Source organism: Alternaria arborescens (assembly GCF_004154835.1).
Source record: "Alternaria arborescens strain FERA 675 chromosome Unknown contig_9, whole genome shotgun sequence".
Lineage (NCBI taxonomy): Eukaryota > Fungi > Ascomycota > Dothideomycetes > Pleosporales > Pleosporaceae > Alternaria > Alternaria arborescens.
Window position 1 is genome coordinate 618,256 of NW_021167864.1, and position 20,999 is coordinate 639,254.

The 20,999-nt window shown below is 52.2% G+C and overlaps 9 protein-coding genes across 9 annotated transcripts; 5 read left to right on the forward strand and 4 right to left on the reverse strand.

The window, feature by feature from the left end:
* Positions 1–316: 316 nt before the first annotated feature.
* AA0111_g4887 (hypothetical protein) lies at positions 317–1,348 on the forward strand (the record flags this gene model as incomplete). The annotated part of the gene is made up of 2 exons (XM_028650937.1): positions 317–749; positions 849–1,348. 2 exons carry the CDS (start codon positions 317–319, stop codon positions 1,346–1,348), a joined length of 933 nt encoding a protein of 310 aa, XP_028507576.1.
* Positions 1,349–1,782: 434 nt separating this feature from the next.
* AA0111_g4888 (hypothetical protein) lies at positions 1,783–4,276 on the reverse strand (the record flags this gene model as incomplete). The annotated part of the gene is made up of 4 exons (XM_028650938.1): positions 1,783–3,514; positions 3,569–3,857; positions 3,909–4,078; positions 4,134–4,276. The coding sequence occupies 4 exons, from the start codon at positions 4,274–4,276 to the stop codon at positions 1,783–1,785; spliced, it is 2,334 nt and encodes a 777-aa protein (XP_028507573.1).
* A 309-nt stretch (positions 4,277–4,585) lies between these two features.
* Positions 4,586–7,369, reverse strand: AA0111_g4889 (hypothetical protein; the record flags this gene model as incomplete). Its single annotated transcript, XM_028650939.1, has 1 exon — positions 4,586–7,369. One exon carries the CDS (start codon positions 7,367–7,369, stop codon positions 4,586–4,588), a length of 2,784 nt encoding a protein of 927 aa, XP_028507574.1.
* Positions 7,370–8,217: 848 nt separating this feature from the next.
* On the forward strand, positions 8,218–9,252 carry AA0111_g4890 (hypothetical protein; the record flags this gene model as incomplete). The annotated part of the gene is made up of 1 exon (XM_028650941.1): positions 8,218–9,252. The coding sequence occupies one exon, from the start codon at positions 8,218–8,220 to the stop codon at positions 9,250–9,252; it is 1,035 nt and encodes a 344-aa protein (XP_028507404.1).
* A 386-nt stretch (positions 9,253–9,638) lies between these two features.
* Positions 9,639–11,458, forward strand: AA0111_g4891 (hypothetical protein; the record flags this gene model as incomplete). Its single annotated transcript, XM_028650942.1, has 4 exons — positions 9,639–10,393; positions 10,441–10,597; positions 10,664–10,996; positions 11,066–11,458. 4 exons carry the CDS (start codon positions 9,639–9,641, stop codon positions 11,456–11,458), a joined length of 1,638 nt encoding a protein of 545 aa, XP_028507403.1.
* A 114-nt stretch (positions 11,459–11,572) lies between these two features.
* AA0111_g4892 (hypothetical protein) lies at positions 11,573–12,618 on the reverse strand (the record flags this gene model as incomplete). The annotated part of the gene is made up of 3 exons (XM_028650943.1): positions 11,573–11,935; positions 12,000–12,384; positions 12,449–12,618. The coding sequence occupies 3 exons, from the start codon at positions 12,616–12,618 to the stop codon at positions 11,573–11,575; spliced, it is 918 nt and encodes a 305-aa protein (XP_028507406.1).
* A 497-nt stretch (positions 12,619–13,115) lies between these two features.
* Positions 13,116–14,030, forward strand: AA0111_g4893 (hypothetical protein; the record flags this gene model as incomplete). Its single annotated transcript, XM_028650944.1, has 2 exons — positions 13,116–13,365; positions 13,417–14,030. The coding sequence occupies 2 exons, from the start codon at positions 13,116–13,118 to the stop codon at positions 14,028–14,030; spliced, it is 864 nt and encodes a 287-aa protein (XP_028507405.1).
* Positions 14,031–14,686: 656 nt separating this feature from the next.
* Positions 14,687–19,194, forward strand: AA0111_g4894 (hypothetical protein; the record flags this gene model as incomplete). The annotated part of the gene is made up of 5 exons (XM_028650945.1): positions 14,687–14,717; positions 14,776–15,051; positions 15,101–15,313; positions 15,361–19,106; positions 19,162–19,194. The coding sequence occupies 5 exons, from the start codon at positions 14,687–14,689 to the stop codon at positions 19,192–19,194; spliced, it is 4,299 nt and encodes a 1,432-aa protein (XP_028507400.1).
* A 623-nt stretch (positions 19,195–19,817) lies between these two features.
* AA0111_g4895 (hypothetical protein) lies at positions 19,818–20,570 on the reverse strand (the record flags this gene model as incomplete). The annotated part of the gene is made up of 1 exon (XM_028650946.1): positions 19,818–20,570. The coding sequence occupies one exon, from the start codon at positions 20,568–20,570 to the stop codon at positions 19,818–19,820; it is 753 nt and encodes a 250-aa protein (XP_028507399.1).
* Between the last annotated feature and the right edge of the window lie 429 nt (positions 20,571–20,999).

The following is a 20,999-nucleotide window of genomic DNA, read 5'->3' on the forward strand; positions in this document are numbered from 1 at the left end:
ACGCACAAGCTCTCTATCCGCCTGCGACACGGCTGCGCGTGCGCAACTCAGCTAATCAAGCTCAAGGTCCCCAGAGTCTTGGACCCGTCAGTTCCTTACTTTCGCCCTGGTTTTTGTTGGCGGCGTGCTCACTACTTGGTCGTTGTTCTTGTCGCGTCTTGTGCGTGGTAGCCCAGTCTGACATATTCAGCCCGCGTTGGGCATACCTCCCCTGGTGCACTACCGCTGCTACTATCACTGTTCCTACGACTGCCTTTTGAAAACTACTGGGTAGCACATACATCGCAAAGAGTCTGGTGTTGAGGTTCGATGAACGATGCAGCCATATCCACAGCCCAATGGACCATCCAATAACGACAGGAATGAGGGCCGGGGGCCGCTGAGTAGAACATGGCCACAGCTGTTCAAGAAGAGGAGGAGATATAGTCCGGTTAGAGAGAGCGCCCAGCAGCAGCAGCAACAACAGCAACAGGTGCAACACCTACAACAGATGCAGACACAACCACCGCAAATACAACCACAACAGCAGCCAGTGCAGTTGCCGATACATCCTATCCGCCCCTTGAAATCACCATCAGTAGCAACACAATCAATCACATCACCAACAGTATCTTCGATAAGGTCTCCATCAATAGCGACAGACAATGCGAGTACGATTTCCTCAATATCACATGCATCATCAGCACCACCACCAAACAAGGTCGCCATCGCGAGAAGAAGCAGCAGCATCATTCCGGCCGACAGCAATGGTATGCTTCTTTTTCGTCTCTGTCGTCATGTCCCGTGACCAACCCGTCCTAATGAAGCTTTGAATAAACGGACATGGATAGCGCACTAACTCATGACAGGAGCCGGAGGTGTAACAACCCCCCAGGCAGACCTTCTAGCCTCAAAATCAAACTACGAGCTTATCTCTTCTGGCCAACACCTAGAGATGGGTCTGCACTTTAGCACCGCCATGGCCACAGGCGTAATGATGAAGCGCGCCACCCACCGCGCTGCAGAACAAGCGCGCCGTGACAGGATGAAGAACGCCATGGTGGACCTTGCGGAATTTCTCCTCGATGGTGAAGTTACTTTTGGCAGTGGCACTACGTGTTTTGTTGTCATGCGAGGGAAAGATGGTGGAGACGATAACGAAAAAACCTCGACAGACGATGCCAGTAATGGGAAAAGTGGGAAAGGTGTGCCACCTGGGGATCCTGTGCCGGGAGAGAAGAAGACGGTCAACAAAGCGAGGTTGATTGAAATGGCGCTCGAGAAGATGAAGGCACAGGAAAAAGAGATTGAGATGTTGAGGAAGGAGATCGAGGATCTGAGGACAGAAGACAAGATGGATGTGTCGTAGTCATACTTGGAGATGGAGCGTGTGTATTTGTCGTCACAGAAGACACTTTTGGAGACGGGGAGCTGGGCTTGAGCATTTCATCTTGAGATATCCATCATATACGGCGTTGACATTTTCGGCATTAGTCTCCGGCATATAGCTTGACTAGCATAGGTACAAAGCACTCGCTGAACACATGGCAGAATTTGCTGTGAAATCATCTACTACATCCGACGTTGTTGCAATGTACCCGTTGTGGCGTTAGACTAAGTGGAGTTGTACCTGGAGCTTGCGACCGTTGAAACTCGTTCACCTTGCAAGTCTATCCGACGATCCTAAGCCTCCGCGGACGATTTGATGCAAACGCCACTTATTCGCTCTTACATCATGGTACGATGAGTGACCGGGAAGGGAATGTAAAAGTCTGTATTATCAGTATCACATCTAGACATGTGCTAAGCTAACAACGCGAAGAGGAGGTACGTCTTCTTCGCATAATCCGCTGCAGTCTTCCTCAGCCTGTTCACTGCGGCTTCATCCAGGTCCGCTAGGTTTGTCTTCTTAGCAAGCGATGCGAACCTGTCATCGTCCTCGCCCGTGTTACTGACGAAGCGCTGGATATACAGAAGATCGAACAGTAGTTGCTTGACTCTCTGCTCCTTTGCCTCAATGTGGTTCGACGTTGATACAGTGAGTTTCGGTTTCTCGGTCTTATCTGTCGTTGTAGAATTTTCGTCTTCCTTCTTTTCCTCGCTTGTATCCTCATCAGGAGCGCTCTGCTCTTTCGCATATACGTCAATGGCATCAAGATGCTCTTGAACTGTTTCGACTACTTTGTCGGCCACCCCACTTCTCAATACCTGAACACTACCAGGTGCCCAAAGATCGCTGCCAAGGGCTCCCATATTCTTGTTCAGCGTGCGCAAAAATCTAAACGCGCTAGGTGATGGCTGGCTTGGTAGTGGTGGATGTCCTTCCCACAGGATATGGCTGTTCGTTTTGACTTTGAGAGAACCTAAAAGCGACGCCCTGTAAGCCTCTACAGTGGGCTGGGTTACACACAAAGCCAGCGTAGTATGCAGAGGCTGAAGACTTTCAGAAGTGAACGGCGATGCGAGCGGTGTTGCCTTATCCTGGAGTCTTAAACGTGGTATCCGATCGCCGATTTCTCTAACCACGCGAAGCATAAATGCCGCCTTTTGCGTTGATTGTTCGCCATCGGATTTCTTGACGATAGTGTTGAAGCTCTGACTCAGGTTCTGCATAGCTTCGCTCAAGGCTTCTTGTGTAGCTTCTTCAAGCAACTTCGGATCGTCGTCACTAAGTAGCGCTTGTTTCGAATCTCCAAGCTCATCGTCGGATTCATCGTCAACGTCGTCTGCGAAGGTATCGTCCCATCGTGCTTCTTTCATGCTCTTGACAATGCCCTTGACTTCCAACACAGACTCCATCCACTTGTCAAAAGCGGACGTCACACCAGTAACAGACTCGTCACGCCCTTGATAGGTGTTGAGTATGGTAGATTTGAAGATTTGCGCACCATTGCTCAAATCTGATGCTTTGGTCGTCGTGTCCCAGAGTGAAAGCGCCACGGCTTTGTCTGACGAGGACACTGCGTCCAGCTGATTCGAAAGCTCGGCAACGACATCCTGTAACCCATTCGTACGGGATCGCACTATAGTCTCCAATTTGTCATTCATCGTGTCTCGTAAATCATCGAGAACGTTGGCTGACTTAACACCCGCCATTCGCGAACCAGACAGTATCCAAGTCTCAATCAGCTCTTGTCTCAAGTCCGCAACTTCTTTGAGCCGTTCTTCTTGCTCTAATGCTTTCTGTATACCTTTGAGGAAAGCGACGATGACGTCCTTGGACCAGCGGTGCAAGATGCGCTCTGCTTCCGGTCGCTGCAGCTCGTCGTGTCGCGGCCATGGCGTGTAGTTCCGAGCTTCATCGCCTAGCCATCGATCGTGTACGTCCAGGTTTAGCTCGTATAGACCGCGAATGTCGGGGTCTTGTATCAGCGGGTGCGCCTTCAGCTTGCTCAAAGCTTCTGCTAAGCGTCGCGGAAAGATGGTTTGTGTATCGAGACATGTCTGTATACAAAGCTTGAGCGCACTAATGCCATGCTTCGCAAGTTCATCACTCCCAGCCCTAAGCTCGCTGTTCATCTTCTCCAGCCGCATCCTATGAAAATGGTGTAATACATCGGTCGGTGTAGAGCTCGTCGCAAGCGCATACGCACACATGCTTTCCACCAGGCTCGCTGTCTCTCCTTGTGTACTCGACAGACGCTTGTCAATCCTTCTAAGAAGCTTTCTCCGTACCGACAGCAGTCTCTCCCACAGCTGATCAACAATGGGCGCCTTGTGGCTGGGCTGACTGAGCAGCGACTTGTGGAGTAGTCTCGAGATGACCAGGACTTTTGCAATGAGCAGATATGATCCTCCTGTTTTCATGAGGCGCGTCATGACCACCGGCGCATTGCGCATGACTGAGAGCTGGGATGCGAAAGTATAGCGCTCCGCATCTATTGCCCGTCAACCCACAATCTCTTCACAATGCATTTGTGTAGACTGACCGCGACTTCGTGTATGGGTATCCATCTTGCCCGCATTGTTCGTTATCTTGTCCAGCCTTCGCGAGTTGCAACTCTGCCCTACTCTTGAAAGCCTACTTTCGACCTGCTCCATGCGCACTTCCATATCGATGATCGTTTCGGCCGTGTCGAGGAGACTGCGATAACTCGCCCTGTATTCCCGTCAGCCTCTTGGTGCTCCTCCCGTATTTGTCTGGTGCCTCCTACCCAACGAGGGACCGCAGCTTCTCCCGATTCTCGTCGGCATTGTTGCGGAGTTGCTGTTCGAGCTTACGGACTACGGGTATGGGATATTGGAACGCGTCTTCCCATGACTCGAAGGTTCGTGGGTCTGGCGCGTCGGTCGCCATGGCGGTTATGCTCGGGGAATCGCGTGTTGGCGTCGTGTTGCTACACGTAGAGGTACACGACGATGCTACGTTTCCCCACCAATCGCACGCTTAGTCATCGCACCTGCCTATCGTTGACTTGTCATCTTGAGCAGGCATGCGCTCTTTGGCAGTATCATGTAGTCTCAGAAAAAAGGGTTCAAAGTGAATGCGTGTGTACAGCAATCGTTGTTAGTGGTGTTGAAACCAGAAATGTCTATCTCTATCTCAAAACATGGTATCACAGGTTAAGCTCAACAACTCCGACCTTCCAAACTCCTATCAAATAAATCATTCCACTTCCGTAATATCATCGCTCTCGCCAGCAGCGTTTCTTCTCCTTAGCTCGCGTTCCACTGCCCTCAACATGATCTGCGCATCGTCAAGCGTCAATTCCTCCCCACCCCTCATACTCGCCAGCAGCTCCGCAAACTCTGGGTCATCAGGCTCAATGATTTCGACCCTTCTGTTCTTTGTCTTCGGCTTCGGTGGCGGCAAAGGCATGAAGGCTCTCTTAGTGCTGCCAAATTTAGCAATCATTTCTTCAAATTCGCCTTGTGGAGTGCTTTGGCTGGTGACTGCTCCTCCAGCGCCGATACGCCAGACGTCTCCCTTTTCTTCACTTTGTTCGTCATCAATCTTGATCGCAGTGCGTATGACGACGTTGAAGTCACCGCCGCCTCCGACGTCGAGATAACCGAGCACACCTGAGTATATGCCTCGTCTTGCGCCGTCTTCTACATCCTGAAGAATCTCGCAAGACCGCTTCTTGGGTGCGCCAGTCATGCTACCTGGGGGCAGACTTTCGACGAACGCATCGAATCCTAGGTAAGGAACGGATTGCTTGGCGGGCTTCTTGGAAGCGTATTCTACAGGATCTTCCCAATCTTCTGGAGTGGTGGGTTTGTAGATCCCGCTAGGCACTGCATCGACGACTGAGACCAGTTGCCAGAGCGTTTCGTATTCTTCAACTTCCATGAGCTGGCTTACTCGGACGTTTTCGGAGCCATATACGCCATGAAGCTGGTGGCGAGTAAGATCCACAATCATGAGATTTTCTGCGCGTTCCTTTGAGGATGAGAGGATAGCATGGGCCATCTCAGCAGTCACGCCAGGTTTTTTTTGAACTGTTCCCTTTATTGGTCGACACTGTGCAGTTTGCGACCGGTCCCAGCTTATGTATCGTTCTGGTGAGGAGCAGAGTATGTGTACGTTGTGCATCCTCATGTAGGCGCTGAAAGGCGCAGGGTTTTGGCCGGTCAAGCGCTTGTAGAGATTCCAGGAGTGTTCATTGTCCTCTGCGTGAGAGATTTTGCAGGCTGTTGGCTTGCGAGCACGGATTTCGTTGCGATGCGTGAGGCACAACTCGTAACTCTGACCGTCTGCTATTGCATCCTGGCAAGCACTGACCTTCTTGCAGTACTCGGTTTCGCCAACAGTGAGCTGAACACATGAGTCGATGTATTGGTGCATTGTGCCGTGAGCCTCAAAAGGGTCCGCCTGTCTCATTGCTGCAGAGTTTGGAGTAGTTTCACGCGACTTGAAACCTGCGTGTTCATACAGTCTCTCCGTTGTGTCAATAACCCAGTCTTGGTCGAATGGTCCGCGGATACTCTGGACATAGATCTTCTTGAACTGATGGTCAAACACGATACTTCGCGTTATATAAGCGAAGCAAATGTCCGGATACGAAGCTTCTTCGTGACCATGAACATCGATTGTCTCTAAGCCGGCCTCGTAAGACGCATAGCCCATAAGACCTCCCCAGAAAGGAGCCCATGTTGAGCCTTTTGGCGGTGTTGAAGGCTGAAGGCTCTTCATGACCTCCCTCACGTAGGGCCATGGGTCAGATACAGTCCAATCGGTATGTACCTGGCCTTTGCCGTCTCGGAGTTCCATCCTTCGGGTGCCTGCGTAATAATGTAGGCGTAGAGTTTCCTCGGGAATGACGACACCTATGATGCTGTACCGACCCGTACCCACAGCCATAGGCACCAGATTCGACTGTAACCCTGACTCCAACACTATAGCTTCGCCTCTTGTCAATTCGAACAACTCACAAGCGTCCGCTACTGTAAGTCTTCCGCTTCCAGTAGTTGCGCAATGTACGGTGCTCGGTGGCAAGTCTGGCAATGACTGTCCGTCTCCGTGTGCGATGAGCGAAGCAAGCTCAAATGGCGTTATTGTGTCGCTATCGAGTTTTGCGACGAAGTCTGTGTAAGAACGCTTGCTCTGTTTCCTGGCGTCGTAAACGCCCAGCTCTCGTCGGAAATCATCAGCAGTCATTGGCGAAGATGGCAAGTTTGGCATCAAACCATGCTTGGGAACGTTCCGGAACATACGTTTCCGGTTCCAGGATTGGGCGTCTTCCCACCAATTCCGAATGATGCGCTTGCCCTCATCGTTTGTGCAGATTGACTCTGGGTGGAACTGGACACCCCAGAATGGCTTCTGTATATGTTTCACGCCCATGAGCACGGCGCCATTAAGATCACTGTCAAAATCCCATGCCAGCGGCTCCAGTTGGGGACAGGTTTCCGTAGGCTCCCAGAGTTGTGCAGGATACCGTACAGCGCGCTTGTTTTGGATGGGATGATCGAGTTTGACTTGCAAAGAATGATACTGGGTAGCCAGAAGGCTCTCCACGCCTCGGAAGATGGATTGGCTCTTGTGTAGGATAGCCGTGATGATACCATGCTTTGGCTCGTTGAGTCTTTCGATATCAGCCCCAAATGCAAGGCAAAGCGATTGAAAGCCGAGACATATGCCAAGCACAGGGACAATCTGTTCGTCTCGCAGTCTCCAAAGTTCTTTCATCAAACCAACATCCTCGTCGCATTTAGCCCAACCAGGTCCTGGCCCAGCAATGATGCCATCGAAGCCCTTCAGATAGTCGGTAAATGCTGAATAGTCCCCGGAAGCTGATGGTTTTGCGAGAACAGGGTCGTCGATAAAGATCTTGACGACTTCTGCGTCTACATTCTGTTCGACCAGCGCGACTATATTGTTGGAAAACGAGTCATATGCGTCCAGACAGAGTATCCTTGGGCGCTGAGTCAGAATTGCGGGCGCCATCGCTCGATTGTTTATACGGAGGCCGGAACAGTTGGTCACTTTTGGGCGATGCCAGAATATAGTTCGATTTACAGCCTTGTAGAAGCCTGGAAACAGCGTCTGAGCGACTGTTTGGTGTTTTATCGTGGTCGATGAAAAGTCTAAGGAAATGTCGATAGGGCTGAAATCTTATCCCGTGATAAGTCCGGCGGTTCGCCGGCGCGCGTTGCGGAGCCGCGGAAGAGGGCTTCTGTCCGGATCAAATCTGAGTAGGCAAATGGTAGAGGGGCGGTGTGAGAGATGAATGAAGATGATCGTGTCACGCAGTGCAAAATAGCGATCTTATGCCAGGACGCCACTTGGTTAGGTTCAAGTGGCTCCGAATGCAGGGTCCAACGGAAGCGGCCGCTTAGCTTCTCGACGCTTTCGAGGTGTGCATGCCCTCAAAAAGGAATGACAACCCTTCGCTAATGCTGTTTCACCTGGCAGATCGGACTGTTGCCACCTCCTTAAAACCCCCCGCCTTATATTCTAGAAGTCGGAGACGCGTTACACTAGTATGCGACACGCGACACAGCTGCGAAGCCGAACCCTCGCAACATCGTACATTTTCTTGAAAGTGTATCTGCAGGTTGACACTAAAATGCAACTTGGTATAAGCTTAAACAGTTTCAATTCATGTCTCGAACACGACACAGGTGAAGCGTATCCGTTTGGCAATAAGGCCTCTGGATATGGTCACACCTCGGCATACTAGAGCGGGCAACGCGCATGGGCCCATGTCGTCATGTCGAAATTCTAGCTATCTTTGCATCTGCAACAAGCAAGAACATCATTGTCATTAGAGAAGCGCAAGCTCTACGCACGCCATGTCCTGGCTCAAGAGGCGAGCAGGTCCATTGATAGTTCTCGGAACCTCAGCCGTTGGGGGCGCCGTGTACCGCTTCACCAGATCCGCAGACCGATCCGACGCATCGCTGAACCCGCATGATTTCACGCCGTACACGCTCGTAGACAAGCAACCCGTCTCTTCCACCAGCGCAATCTTCACACTGCGCAACAGCAATGGCGTATCGGACACAGAGAGCGTAAAGGAGGTGTGGAAGCGAAGCGTCTGGAGCGTTCAGATTAAGCAACCACAATTACAGATTGCACGTGCATACACACCGCTGCCCCCTACGCCTCCCGATCAAAAGCATGGCGAGAACGAGCCGGAAGACATGAGGTTGCTCATACGGCAGGAACAGGGCGGCGAGGTTTCGACCTACCTGCACCGCCTACCCGAACAGTCCACGGTCGAATTGCGAGGACCGAATACCGAACTCAAGCTTCCCCGCGACATCATAGAGGTTGTCTTTCTGGCAGGCGGAACTGGCATAGCACCCGCAATGCAGGTTGCGCAGGCGCTGGCAAGAAGAACTGGAAGTCGGATGCACATACTATGGGCGAACAGACGCCGTGAAGAGTGCGAAGGTGGCATCAGCGACGATAGAAGCACAACGTCCGCGCGGGGCAGAGTAGGCTGGTGGAAGAGCTTCTTCGGTTCCGGCGAGCCTGTTGCGCAACTACCGCTTGCAGACGACTCACCCGCTGCACCCAAGGGCGTCATAGTAAAGGAACTGGATGCGCTCAAGAAGCAGAGCGGAGTCGCAACGAAAGGCTTGACTGTCAACTACTATGTTGATGAAGAGAACTCGTTCCCAAGCCCGAGTGAGATCGAGAGGAGAATACAAAGGCAACCGGAGGAGAAAGGCTCTAGATTGATCATAGTGTCAGGGCCAGATGGCTTCATCGAACATTGGGCAGGCAAGAAGCTCTGGGCCAACGGCAGAGAGGTGCAGGGCCCACTGGGAGGCCAACTAGGGCGCATGCACTTAGGTGAGTGGAAGGTGATTAAATTGTAAGACAATGCATGTTGATCAGCGATACCCATCTCTGCTATTCTTCAGGCTTCACGTCTTTGTTGGTTAATCTTAGTATACTATTGGTGTACTCCGCGGATCTATAGCGTGATCCTCGACCTATTCGTTCTTTGCGTCAGTAATCGCTCGTAAACGTTCTTCCACGTCCAACCCAGGGATAGCGCAGCCATACTTGCCTAAATAGCGGCTAGACAACATGCAACGCCTCATGGAGCAATTCCGCGCGCTGAATAATTTCATGGTTTACACTTTCTTTTGATCCTTATCAGATCTTGCTTCATCGCTCCCGGCGTTTTTTCAGATTATCTCTGCATCTTTTCGCTTCGTTTGCCTTGTGTTCTTGTTTTAATACATCATCTGCTAGCAAGATGGACGCCGATACAGATGCCGAACTCGCCACTACCATCTCACATCCAATCAGCAACAATGATCCCAACTCGCGACCAGACTGCTTCACATCCACGTTCCAAGAATGCATGTTCATCGTCTCGGTGACGATGGCTGTGGCCATGACGAGCTTTTTAACCGGCTCCATCACCGTCATGAGTTCCTTCGCAGGTCGAGATCTAGGCATGACGAACGCGGAAATCACATGGATGAATGCTGCCACGTCTCTTACAGCAGGTTCTCTCCTCCTCTTCTTCGGCAGCATAGCAGATCTTTTCGGTCGCAAATCCATGTTCATCGGCTCACTATTCTTCTTCTCCGTCTTCTGCCTCGGCGCCGGCTTCTCACAGTCTGGCATGACTCTCGACATACTCTGTGGCGTCCTAGGTATCTTTTCCGCTTCTTCTGTGCCTCCGGCTCAAGGCATGCTCGGCGCCATCTATGAGAGACCTAGTCGGAGGAAGAACAGAGCATTTGGGTGTTTTAGTGCAGGAAACCCCATGGGCTTTGTGTTTGGAACTATTCTGTCTGGACTGTTCACCCAGGTCTTTAGCTGGAGGGCTGGTTTCTTCCTGTTAGCTATAGTATACTTTGTGACAAGTATCGTTGCGGCTTTTACTGTACCAAGGGATACGCAGGCGAAGCAAAAGCTGGACAAGGAGACGTTGAAGAAGCTTGATTTGCCGGGTACTGCGTTGACCATCTTTGGGATCGGCATGTTTTGTGCGGCTTTGAGGTATGTTTTGGAATTAGCTGAGGAGTTACTTCGCTGACGTTGGCCAGTTTGGGAGGCGATGCGCCGAACGGGTGGAAGACGCCTTATGTTCTTGTCCTACTGATTCTAGGCATCATGCTAATTGCGGCTTTCATAGTGTGGGAGATCAAGTATCCATATGCTATGATCGATATGAAGATATGGTACGACAGGGATTTTTCTCTCGTAAGTACTGTCCTTCCCTCCTGACTACCATGTCCCGGCAAGTTACTAACATGTATACTAAACCAGCTCCTCGCAATCCTCTCATGCGGGTTTCTTGGGTTCCCGGTTCTGTCTTTCTGGATCGCACTCTACTTCCAAACAGAGTTGAACTACAACGCACTTATGACCGGCGTACACATGCTACCCATGGTCGTTGTAGGCCTCACCGCTAATGCCGTCGCTGCCCTAATCCAACACAAAGTCTCCAACAAACTGCTCGTAGGCATCGGTGCCGCCGCACTAACCATATCCTTTACTCTGGCTGCTGTACAGAGGTACGGGGACTCGTATTGGGCTTTCTCTTTCCCTGCGCTATGTTTGTGTGTGATCGGAGTGGACTTCCAGTTCATCGTCGCTAATGTATGTCGAATGGCCCAATCCGAGTCGGCTTCTGCCGCCTTTTCCATTGTTCATACTGATTACGCATAGATGTACGTCCTCTCCTCGATGCCTACGAACAAGCAGTCTATCGCAGGTTCGCTCTTCCAGACTTTGACTCGTCTCTGTACAGCTATCGCATATGGTATCGCGACTGCCATATTTGACGCTGTGCAAAGAAATCCTGCTACCTCTGGTTATTATGGCAATAATTCTGTCGAGCCTTTCGCAGCAGTATTTTGGTTTGCGGCTGCTGTTTCCGTACCCGGTTTGCTTCTGGTGCCTTTCTTGAGAATTGGTACGCAGGGCCACAAAGGAGATACTGGACGGGTGAAAGTTGGTGTTGCAGAGAAGGGTTTAAGTGGGGACGATGGACATGTCGTTGCTGCAGTAAGTGAAAAGCATGGGCAGAGTGATGTAGAAGTGAGAGGAGGCGGGATCTAAGGTCTCAACACTATAAACAGCTTGATTGTCTCAATATTTAGACTTGCTTAAAGGCTTTTTACTTGTGTGACTTGTGGCCTCGTGATGGTATTACTAGGCCGATCACATCTTCTTCTATTGATCAGGGTTGTAGTACTTCCGCCAGTTATGCTCCTCCTTGAATCCGAGAACATCTCTGATCTTGCGGTTACTCAGTGGCGCCTCCCACTCGTCCATCTCCCGTGTAATGGGTGTATTCGGGGCGTACTGCTCCAGGAACTGTTTTGTCGGGAACGTAGCGGTAATGGTGTCATTTGTCGCGTTGAAGACCTGGAAGCCTAATCCGTCTTTCGATACACATAAGTCGCATATCTGGCCCAAATCACGAGCATCAATGTACGCCCAGGCATTCCTCTTACGAACCTCTGGGGACTTGATGTACTTTGGAAAGTCACGCTCATACTCGTGAGGCTCAATGACGTTGCCGATGCGGAGCGCCTGTATATGGGTGTACGGAATTAGTAAATGCCTCATACGCAGTTTGTACACGGAGATGACTTACATAGATGTCGGCGTCGAAGCGGCGTGCAAACCCGCGAGCTACGCGCTCACCACAGAGTTTTGAGATGGCATATGTGTCCATGGGATTTACGTCCATGTCTTCAGTTAGAGGGAAAGCGGTATAGTCGAGATCTCCTTGTCCAAAGCAAACTTCGTATGTTGTCTCACTGCTGGCGATGATAATCTTCTTAACACCGAGTTTACATGCTGCTTCGATGACGTTGTATGTTGACCTGACGTTGCCAGCGTAGCACTCATTGTCAGGTACCAGCATGTTTCGTGCATAGGCGGCAAAGTGAATGACTGCGTCGGGTGGGCCAGGTACATGAGGGCCTTCATAGCCGGCAAAGTTGAAGTGGGTTGTGAGCGCATTGAAGACTTGGCCGCTGCAGAGGTGAAGATAAAAAGTCAGTGTATGTCACATAAACATTTTGTACAGTCACAACTTACCTGTCCGTAAGGTCAGTCTTGAGAGTAAAGACACCAGCATCCGGGTCAGGAAAATCAGTTAAATCACAATTGAGGACGGAGTGCCCCTTTTTGATGAGTTCCGGGATGACATGGCGTCCAGCTTTTCCTGAGCCACCGGTGAAGACGATGCGCTTTCCAGAGGGGGCCATTGTGGAGAAGTTGGAAAGTTGGGGAACGTTCTTATATCTTCGTAGACTGACGATGGAGTTGTTAGTATTAGCATCAGCATGGGTAATTGCGGGGTCGCTCTTACCGGCTGTAAACCAATTGATTGTCTGGTGGGCGCTCTATAGAATCTGGGGAAAAGGGATTGGATGTTCATCCACGCTGGGTCTCAGCAGAGGAAACTCGATCTTTATAGGCGTCATTATGCAAGTCAGGGTCGATAGTCCCACCGGAACATCTCAATGCGAACATGGGCGTGGCGAGGACGGTAGCATACAGCGGGAAGTACAGATTGAGATAGTCGCTAAACCTACGTCACGATCGATACCCCGGCATATGGGAATCGGAAGGGACCCACCCATGCACCATCCATTTCTTTTCCCGTGGTACGACTAGCGCACGAAAACACCGAATCCTCCGCAATTGGCATCTCACCACCTAGCATATCCTTACCTATGGTCGCATATCCCTATCCACACAGATGACCAGCGGTCTGATGCGGCGCTTTTCGACATCTGCCCGCACGCAACTTCTGACTTGCCCAGCACGATCGCTCACTGCGCCCCGGCTGCTGGGGCTCAAGCAGTACAAGAGGAACATCACAGCCGTAGGCGCGAAGCAAGCATCCGTGTCCAGGCACTGGTTTACTAGCTCGTCGCCATGCAAACACCCCGAGCCTGATGAGTGCGAGAAGGAGCGACTGAACGAGCGCAACTTGAAACTCGGAAACAGTACGTTGGTCCTTTATCGAGCAGCGCATCAGGCCACTGACACGACCACAGCCATACGGGTGCTCCACGACCGCCTGCCCACGCTCCTCATATCGCCCTTGCCGCAAGACATCCTCTCCCCGCACATCAGCCTTCACCTATTTCCCTCGACGCATCCTCATCTACCCACCGTGAGCGGAAGGTTCGCATACGCAGCTGCACTGTGGACAGCACCAGTCGCATGGGGCCAGGTACCAGTACTCGGCAATGTGAAGCTTGAGATATTATCTGAGCGCATGGTCAAGAACGGCGCATCGTCAGCGAGCAACGTACGCAACGAGAAGCTTATAGTCCGATGGCAGACATGCAAATCGGAGAAGAAGGACAATGGCCAAGTCAGCGACGTTGTTGAAAAGATTACGAGCATCGTCGCAGGGTCGAAACGACCCCACCAGGAGTTTACTGGGCTCTTCAAGTTTGAATTCGACGAAGAGGGGCGCATCTTGAATCACATCATCGAGCATACGGAAGAGGGCCAGCATTGGGACAGGACAGCGAAGGTCATCAGTGTCACTGACTGGCTGCTGGGGCGGGCGTGGGGCAGACGTGAGGAAGTCAGCCCTAGTCTGGCATTTGCTAGATGTTGGAGGGAGAAGAACAGCCGGGGTCGTGGTGAGCGGCGATGAAGACCACCTTGTTCCACCCTTGGACTTTCACCACTCTTGTACAAGACATGTAACCACGAAGTAATGCCATTTGGATAATGTACAAAATGAATACAATAACAACGACAACAAACACGATGACACAACAGCATCGACTTTAGATGCGTATCCGCCATACTGATGACGACGTGGGTCAGAAAGCGCATCGGAAGATATTCAGAAGGGGCCATTGGCTGGTGGCATTCTGCAGATGCGGAGGCCGGCCATGTGCAGGCCACTGACTGGGTGTTGGGACATGCATGAGACAGCGTGGCTGATGCGCACAAGATTGACAGCTGCCGTGCTCCGCCCAATAAACAGCCATGAGCATCGACCCAGCACTAGGCCAGGTAGCTTCCGCCTAGTAGCGACGACGAGGATCAAGCTTCCGGCGCATCTCCCACACTCCAACAACATCAATACCCCCATCGCCTCTCCCTCCCCCCTCACCGGGCCATCTTCCCTCCTCGAAGAGGTTTTTTCGCGTCTAGCCGCCCACCGCTAGTTGTGCGACTTTCCCGTGCCCGGCCGCCCAAAGCTTCCCCGCTCCATTACACGACAGCGCCGGGAGCTTCAGCCTCATACACCCAGGCAGAAGCCCTATATCCACGAGTGCCGCCCGTTGCGCCCACACAGCCATGGCGGACCTCTCGCAAAGCGGCGAATTGAGTATGTGGTCACTTGTGTTGACAGACACCCGCCTCGAACCCTAGCTAATGCGGCGCAGACCAGCCCGTTCTCAACCTGACGCCCGAGGAGAAGCGCGTCTTCCAGTATCTCTTCCAGCAAGCCGACACGGAGAAGCTGGGCGTCATAACAGGCGAGATTGCCGTCAAGTTCTTCGAGCGCACCAAGTTGGCACCAGCCGTCCTGGGTGAGATATGGCAGATTGCAGACACAGAGAACCGCGGTCTCTTGACCATGGCTGGCTTCTGCCAGGTCCTGCGTCTCATCGGACACTACCAGGCTGGCCGCGATCCCTCCCCAGAGCTGGCTTTCAGACGTATGTTCTCGACGCTTTCCGTCATGACTTTGCGCTGACGCTTATCTAGCCGCGCCCCTGCCCAAGTTCGAGGGCTTGAACATCCCATCCGCAGCCCCTTCTGTTCCTGCACCTCCTAGCTTCTCCCCACAACCCACTGGTTCCATACAACCCCAGATGAGCGGCAACGGCCCCATCCGAGTACCTCCGCTAGTACCTGCCAAGGCTGCTGAATACGCAGGCCTGTTCGAGAAGTCTGGTGCCGTCAATGGCGTGCTCTCTGGTATGTCTTTCGACTACTTGCTAGCACACCTCTCTAACATATACCAGGTGAAAATGCAAAGGAGATTTTCGAAAAAGCGCGGTTACCCAATGAAGTCCTCGGCCGCATCTGGAATCTTTCCGACACCGAGCAGCGCGGCGCTCTCAATGTGACCGAGTTCATCATCGCCATGCACATGCTAGCCTCGTACCGAACAGGCAACATGAAGGCACTTCCAACTGCGCTACCCCCAGGCTTGTACGAAGCCGCCTCGCGACGAGGGCAACTCGCACCTCCCCCAGGACGTCCAGACCAATCAATGTCCATTCCACGCCAGTTCAGCGGCCAGCAAAACGTGCCACGGCAATCGAGTCCCCTTGGAAGGACGCCTTTTGGAGCACCAGTTCCACCACCTCAACCGACTGGCAGCGATTGGCTAATCAGCCCACAAGAGAAGGCTTCATACGACAACCTCTTCAAGACCGTCGATACCATGGGCCGTGGCTTCATTACTGGAGACCAGGCAGTGCGCTTCTTCAGTGACTCCGGGCTACCCGAAGATGTCCTCGCGGGAATATGGGACCTTGCAGACATTAATTCAGAGGGTCAACTGTCCAAGGACGAGTTCGCGGTCGCAATGTATCTGATCCGTCAACAACGGAAAGGAGACCAGCTGCCAGCAACACTACCACCTAGTTTGATTCCTCCAAGCCTACGGACCGCCGCCAACCAAGCAGTACCAGTCGCTGCGCCCCAACCTGCACCACCCGTTCCTCGTGCTGCCAAATCAGCTGCAGAAGATCTCTTTGGCCTTGACGCCTTCACAGCACCGGCTCCTGCTCCTCAGCAACCGCAGTCGACAGGTGGCTCTGCTACGTTCAGCAACCCCTTCGAGGCCGACCCATTTGGAAGCAAGCCGACTTCGCCTACTTCGCCTCACCCATTCCAGCCGCAACCGAGGAACCCTGCCTCTACGTTCAAGCCCTTCATGCCTAGCTCGTCGTTTGGTCAAACTCTTACCGCGCATTCTACGGGACAGTCGGGTGCTTCTGGCCTGCCACAACACTCTACGCCATCCGCAATGGACGATTTGTTGGGCGGAGAGGATGTTGCTGAAATTAACAAGAAACTAACGCAAGACTCAACCGACTTGGCCAATATGTCGAACCAGATGACCACTTTGCGAAACCAGATGCAGGAGGTTCAGAACAAGAAGACCGCGACCGAGGGCGATCTGAACAGTGTCAACACCCAGAAGCGCGACCTCGAGCTCCGCCTATCGCAGTTCAAGACCCAGTATGACCAGGAGGTCAAGGCTGTCAAGGCATTGGAGGACCGACTGGCTAGCTCCCGTAACGAGACCCGGAAGTTGCAACAAGACCTTGTTATGATCGAGGGATCCTACCAGGATCTCCAGAACCAGCACCGACAAGTGGGAGGTCAACTTGAGGCTGATCAACGCGAGAACAACAACTTGAAGGAGCGTATCCGTCAGCTCAACGCTGAAATCGGACAGCTCCGACCCCAGCTTGACAAGATGAGGAACGATGCTCGCCAGCAGAAGGGTATGGTGGCAATCAACAAGAAGCAGCTTGCCACCAACGAGGGAGAACGCGACAAGATCAAGAATGAGATGAACGACTTGACCAAGTCTCAGGAGGAGGGCACTCGTAGTCCCCAAGCCCAGACACCCGCCGTTGTCAGCCCTGCGGCTTCCACGACCAGTCAAAGCACGAACCCGTTCTTCCGCAAGTCACCACAGCCTGCTGAGAACACCATGTCGCCGTCTGGCTTTGCCCGTGAAGGACCCCACAAAGACTTTGACAGCGTGTTCGGTAGCTTTGGCACACCCCAAAGCAGCGCACCTCCTGTGTCCTTCCGTCCCGAGAACCAGAGCCAAGGTCCTAGCTTCTCTGTCCCATCCGGCCAGTCGGTACAATCTTCGGAAGGACCTGGTGTTCCCACACCTTCTACATCGCCTCCTCTGTCGTCTTACCAGGAGTCTCCGCGTGGTGCAGACCCACCAGCTCCTCCGGAGTCGCGCCAGTTCGGCTCTTCATTCTTGCCTCTAAGAGAGGGTGGCCAACGATCCGACTCTTTCAGCTCCTCTGTACGCGGGACTGCTCCTGCTAGCAGATACGGTGCCACTGGCAACGAGACACCTACGATCTCACAGGCCTCACCTGCTAGTACTCCTATAGCTGAGAAGCCCGCCGTAGAGCGCTCTGAGACAAACAGGACCGAAACCGACAACTTCAACCCTTCCTTGTTCAACAGAAACTTCTCAGCCTCCCCTGTGGCCAGCGTCACCAGTGACACTCAGCGCTCAACCAGAGCTGAGGATCGCAAAGACACCTTCACGAACTTCGGAGCACCCTCTGCTGGTGTTGGGCAAGACATCCCTGGAGCCTTCCCTCGAGACGGCGCTACGCCTCTCCAGCAGAACCAGACTGGAGAGAGCAGTTTGAGTGGTCCAAACAGGAACAACAACCGTGCCGACCCCTTTGGCAGCACCTCCAATGAACAGCCCCGTGGAGGTAAGGATGATTTCGACGCGGCTTTCGCTGGCTTCGGTCCTAACCGTCAGAACACTGCCACCGCATCTACTACGAGCGCAACTGCGGACAACTCCAACAAGTTCAACAAGGAGTTCCCGCCGATTGAGGATCTTGCTCACGATGATGATAGCGACAGCAACGATGAGCGGGGCTTTGACGACAACTTTACATCTGCGTCGCCCAATCAGAAGCGTACTAGCACCGGACAAGAGCAGCGTCCTCAGCAACAGCAGCGACCGGGTACTGCGTCGAGCGATGAGCTCTACAGAGCCCCACCACCGACTACTCGCCTGGACTCCAACATTGGTGGCTTGCCCTCCCCTAGCGCGCAAAAATCACCACCTACCTACGAGTCCAGTGTGAACCAAACCAGAAGTGGATCGAACCAATTCCCTCCCGAGTTCGGCGGCCTGTTGCCCTCTCGCGAAGACCCTACATCGCCAAGCTCGCCTGATACAGCGCAGGGCCCCGAGAAGTCGTACAATCCCCCCGGTGGTCACGGAGCTGCTCTCTTTGGTGGCCCGTCCAAATCTGCGACAACGTCGCCCCCTCCTCTAGACACTCCATCGTCGACTGTACCATCCGATCAATACCATTCTGCTCTGTCGTACGGTGCCAATGACAACAACAATAACAAGGGTCCCTCGCCGTCTACTAACGCGCCCCAACTTGGCAAGTCTGCCTTCAATGACGACTTCGACGCCGGATTCGATGACCTAGCGGATGCCAAGGAAGACGACAGGGCTGATGAGGACTTCATGTTCTCTTCGCAGCACCGTGAAGGTCTTGACGAATTCAACCCCGTGTTCGACTCACCAGCTGCCTCCAAGTCCAACACCATGGCTTCGCAGCAGACCCCGACCGGCAAGCCGCGCGGCGATGACAGCTTCAGCGACTTCGAGCACTTGTCGCAGACTTTTGGAGGACAACCTCAACAGCCTCAGCCCGCTGCCTCTTCTCAGGACTGGGACGCCATCTTCTCCAACCTCGAGTCGTCACAGACCGACAAGGGCTCGCACTCACAGCAAGCATCCACTGACTTTGGCAAGTCTGTCTTTGACACCCTCGACAATGAAGAGGCGGCCGCTTCTTCATCCAAATCGCATCAACTGTCTCCTCAGATGCCATCGCTTGGCCGTGCAATCAGCACTGGAACCGAGCATGACGACCCCATTCTCAAGAAGCTGACCGGCATGGGCTATGATCGCAACGATGCCTTGTCTGCGCTCGAGAAGTACGACTACGACATCAACAAGGTAAGCGATGTAACTACTCTCCCAGATAAAGAAGCTAGACTAACACATTTGACAGGCCGCTGACCACCTGGCCTCTGGCGGAAACTAAATATCTTTGTCGCTGTCATCCAGATCAATCGTTCACGTACCACGGATCGCTCTTTTGTATGAGTAAATATGTTTAGCATGGCTTGTCACACAAACTTCATACCCTTGAGCGTTTACTCTCCCATTTTCCACCACCGCTGCGACGCACGCGATTCCCTTTGTTCCGTTACTTTTCTTGTACTAAGCTTTCACCCTGAGACGGCGGCTTTGGTCAGTCTTCGTGCTGGCTAGTAGTAGTGTGGATTTGGTCTGAGCGATGCTTTGCGCATAATGTTCGTAACTAATCTAATTGTTTGCTTGTGATGATCAACTTGACTTTTGCGTTACTGTGTCTTGATTGTCTCTACTTTGTGGGTGAACCAGAATGTTTGTTCACATAGCACATGTATTGTTGACGTGATAGCAGGCAGTTACGCCTAATTCCCATACCCGTAACTGAATCCTTTGAGGGCACTATCCTTATCCCAACGCCTTTTCAGAGCTTTGCGAACTCGTTTTTCGAGTAAGTGGTCTTCTACTACCTCATCCGCGTTATTTGCTTGGTTTGCGGCTGTAGGCAGTGGAAGGATATAGTGGGATGCGGGATCCGCGACGGTATCTCCTCCCTTTTCCTTTTCCATGTTGTTAGTGAGGAGAGAACGAGAAAGTAACACAATTTACCTTGAGCCACTCCTCTTTGGTCATGTAGAAGAAGTCAGCCTTGTGACACATCTTTGAATTTGAAGAGCAATAACTTGTTAGATTCCTCTGTGGGATTTGCAAACTTGTCCTGTCCCGTCCATCCAAGTTTTCATGGAGAACCTGGATCGCATGTCCCTTGTGCAGTAAGTCGTATACGGGCCATCTGAGTAACTCGAGGATATTGAGCATGATGCGCTCGGCTCCAACTGAATACCAGAATTTGGTGTTGTGATATGGTTTAAAAGACGTGGTGAGATTGACGTGTATGTCCATCTTGCGCCGCTTTTCAGGGATGAGTTGTAGAGCTTGTAGGTGAGTTGCGACACTGGCAAAGTTTACGTCACGGGGATCCTCGAAATCGAGCGTAAGGTCAAGGCGCCGGATATGCTCGTAGGGCCTTATACCTAGGACCAACGGGTCGAAGGTCAGAAATGGATATAAAAACTCCTCCGAGGTAAGTGCAAAACGATTCAAAGCATAGTAAGCTTCCGCTAGCTCTTTTGCTACATCGGTTCCAAAGTATGCTGGGTCCATAGCCCAGGATCTGGGTTGAATTTGACAACTTTCGCCAAACATGGATAAACTTTCGAGATCTTCGGATTGCCCAGGCTCGAAGAAGCCGATTTGAATGATGCCATGGATGTCAAAAGCGTACTCAAGCTGGGCTGACGGTCCCACGATGTAAGTGTAGATCATGTTTCGGAGCTCTCTAGGCAACACGGCGTGGAGTTCGTTGGCCAGCTTGCGGCATCTTCTCCTTCCTGCAATTACTGCCTCAATTGCTATTTTTCGCTCTTGATTAGAGCCGATATATCTGTATATAGCTGATCGTTAGCAACAACGGCAATGTAAACAAAAGACCTGAACCTCACTCATTTCTCCTGACCATCTCCTCCATGTATGCAGATGTGATCAAATCACGAGGTGGATCGATGCAATCGACAAGAGAATTTCGTTCCTCGATGGTTGTATCAACGCCAATCAGATTATTGTAGATGGGAAAGAAAGGAAGCAACCTTGTCCGCAGCACAATGCCCCGCTCTCGTAGCAGCCTAGGATACCAAGTCCAATCATCTCGGACAAGAACTTGGCGATGCTGCATCGCATATGTCGAGCTTTATCACA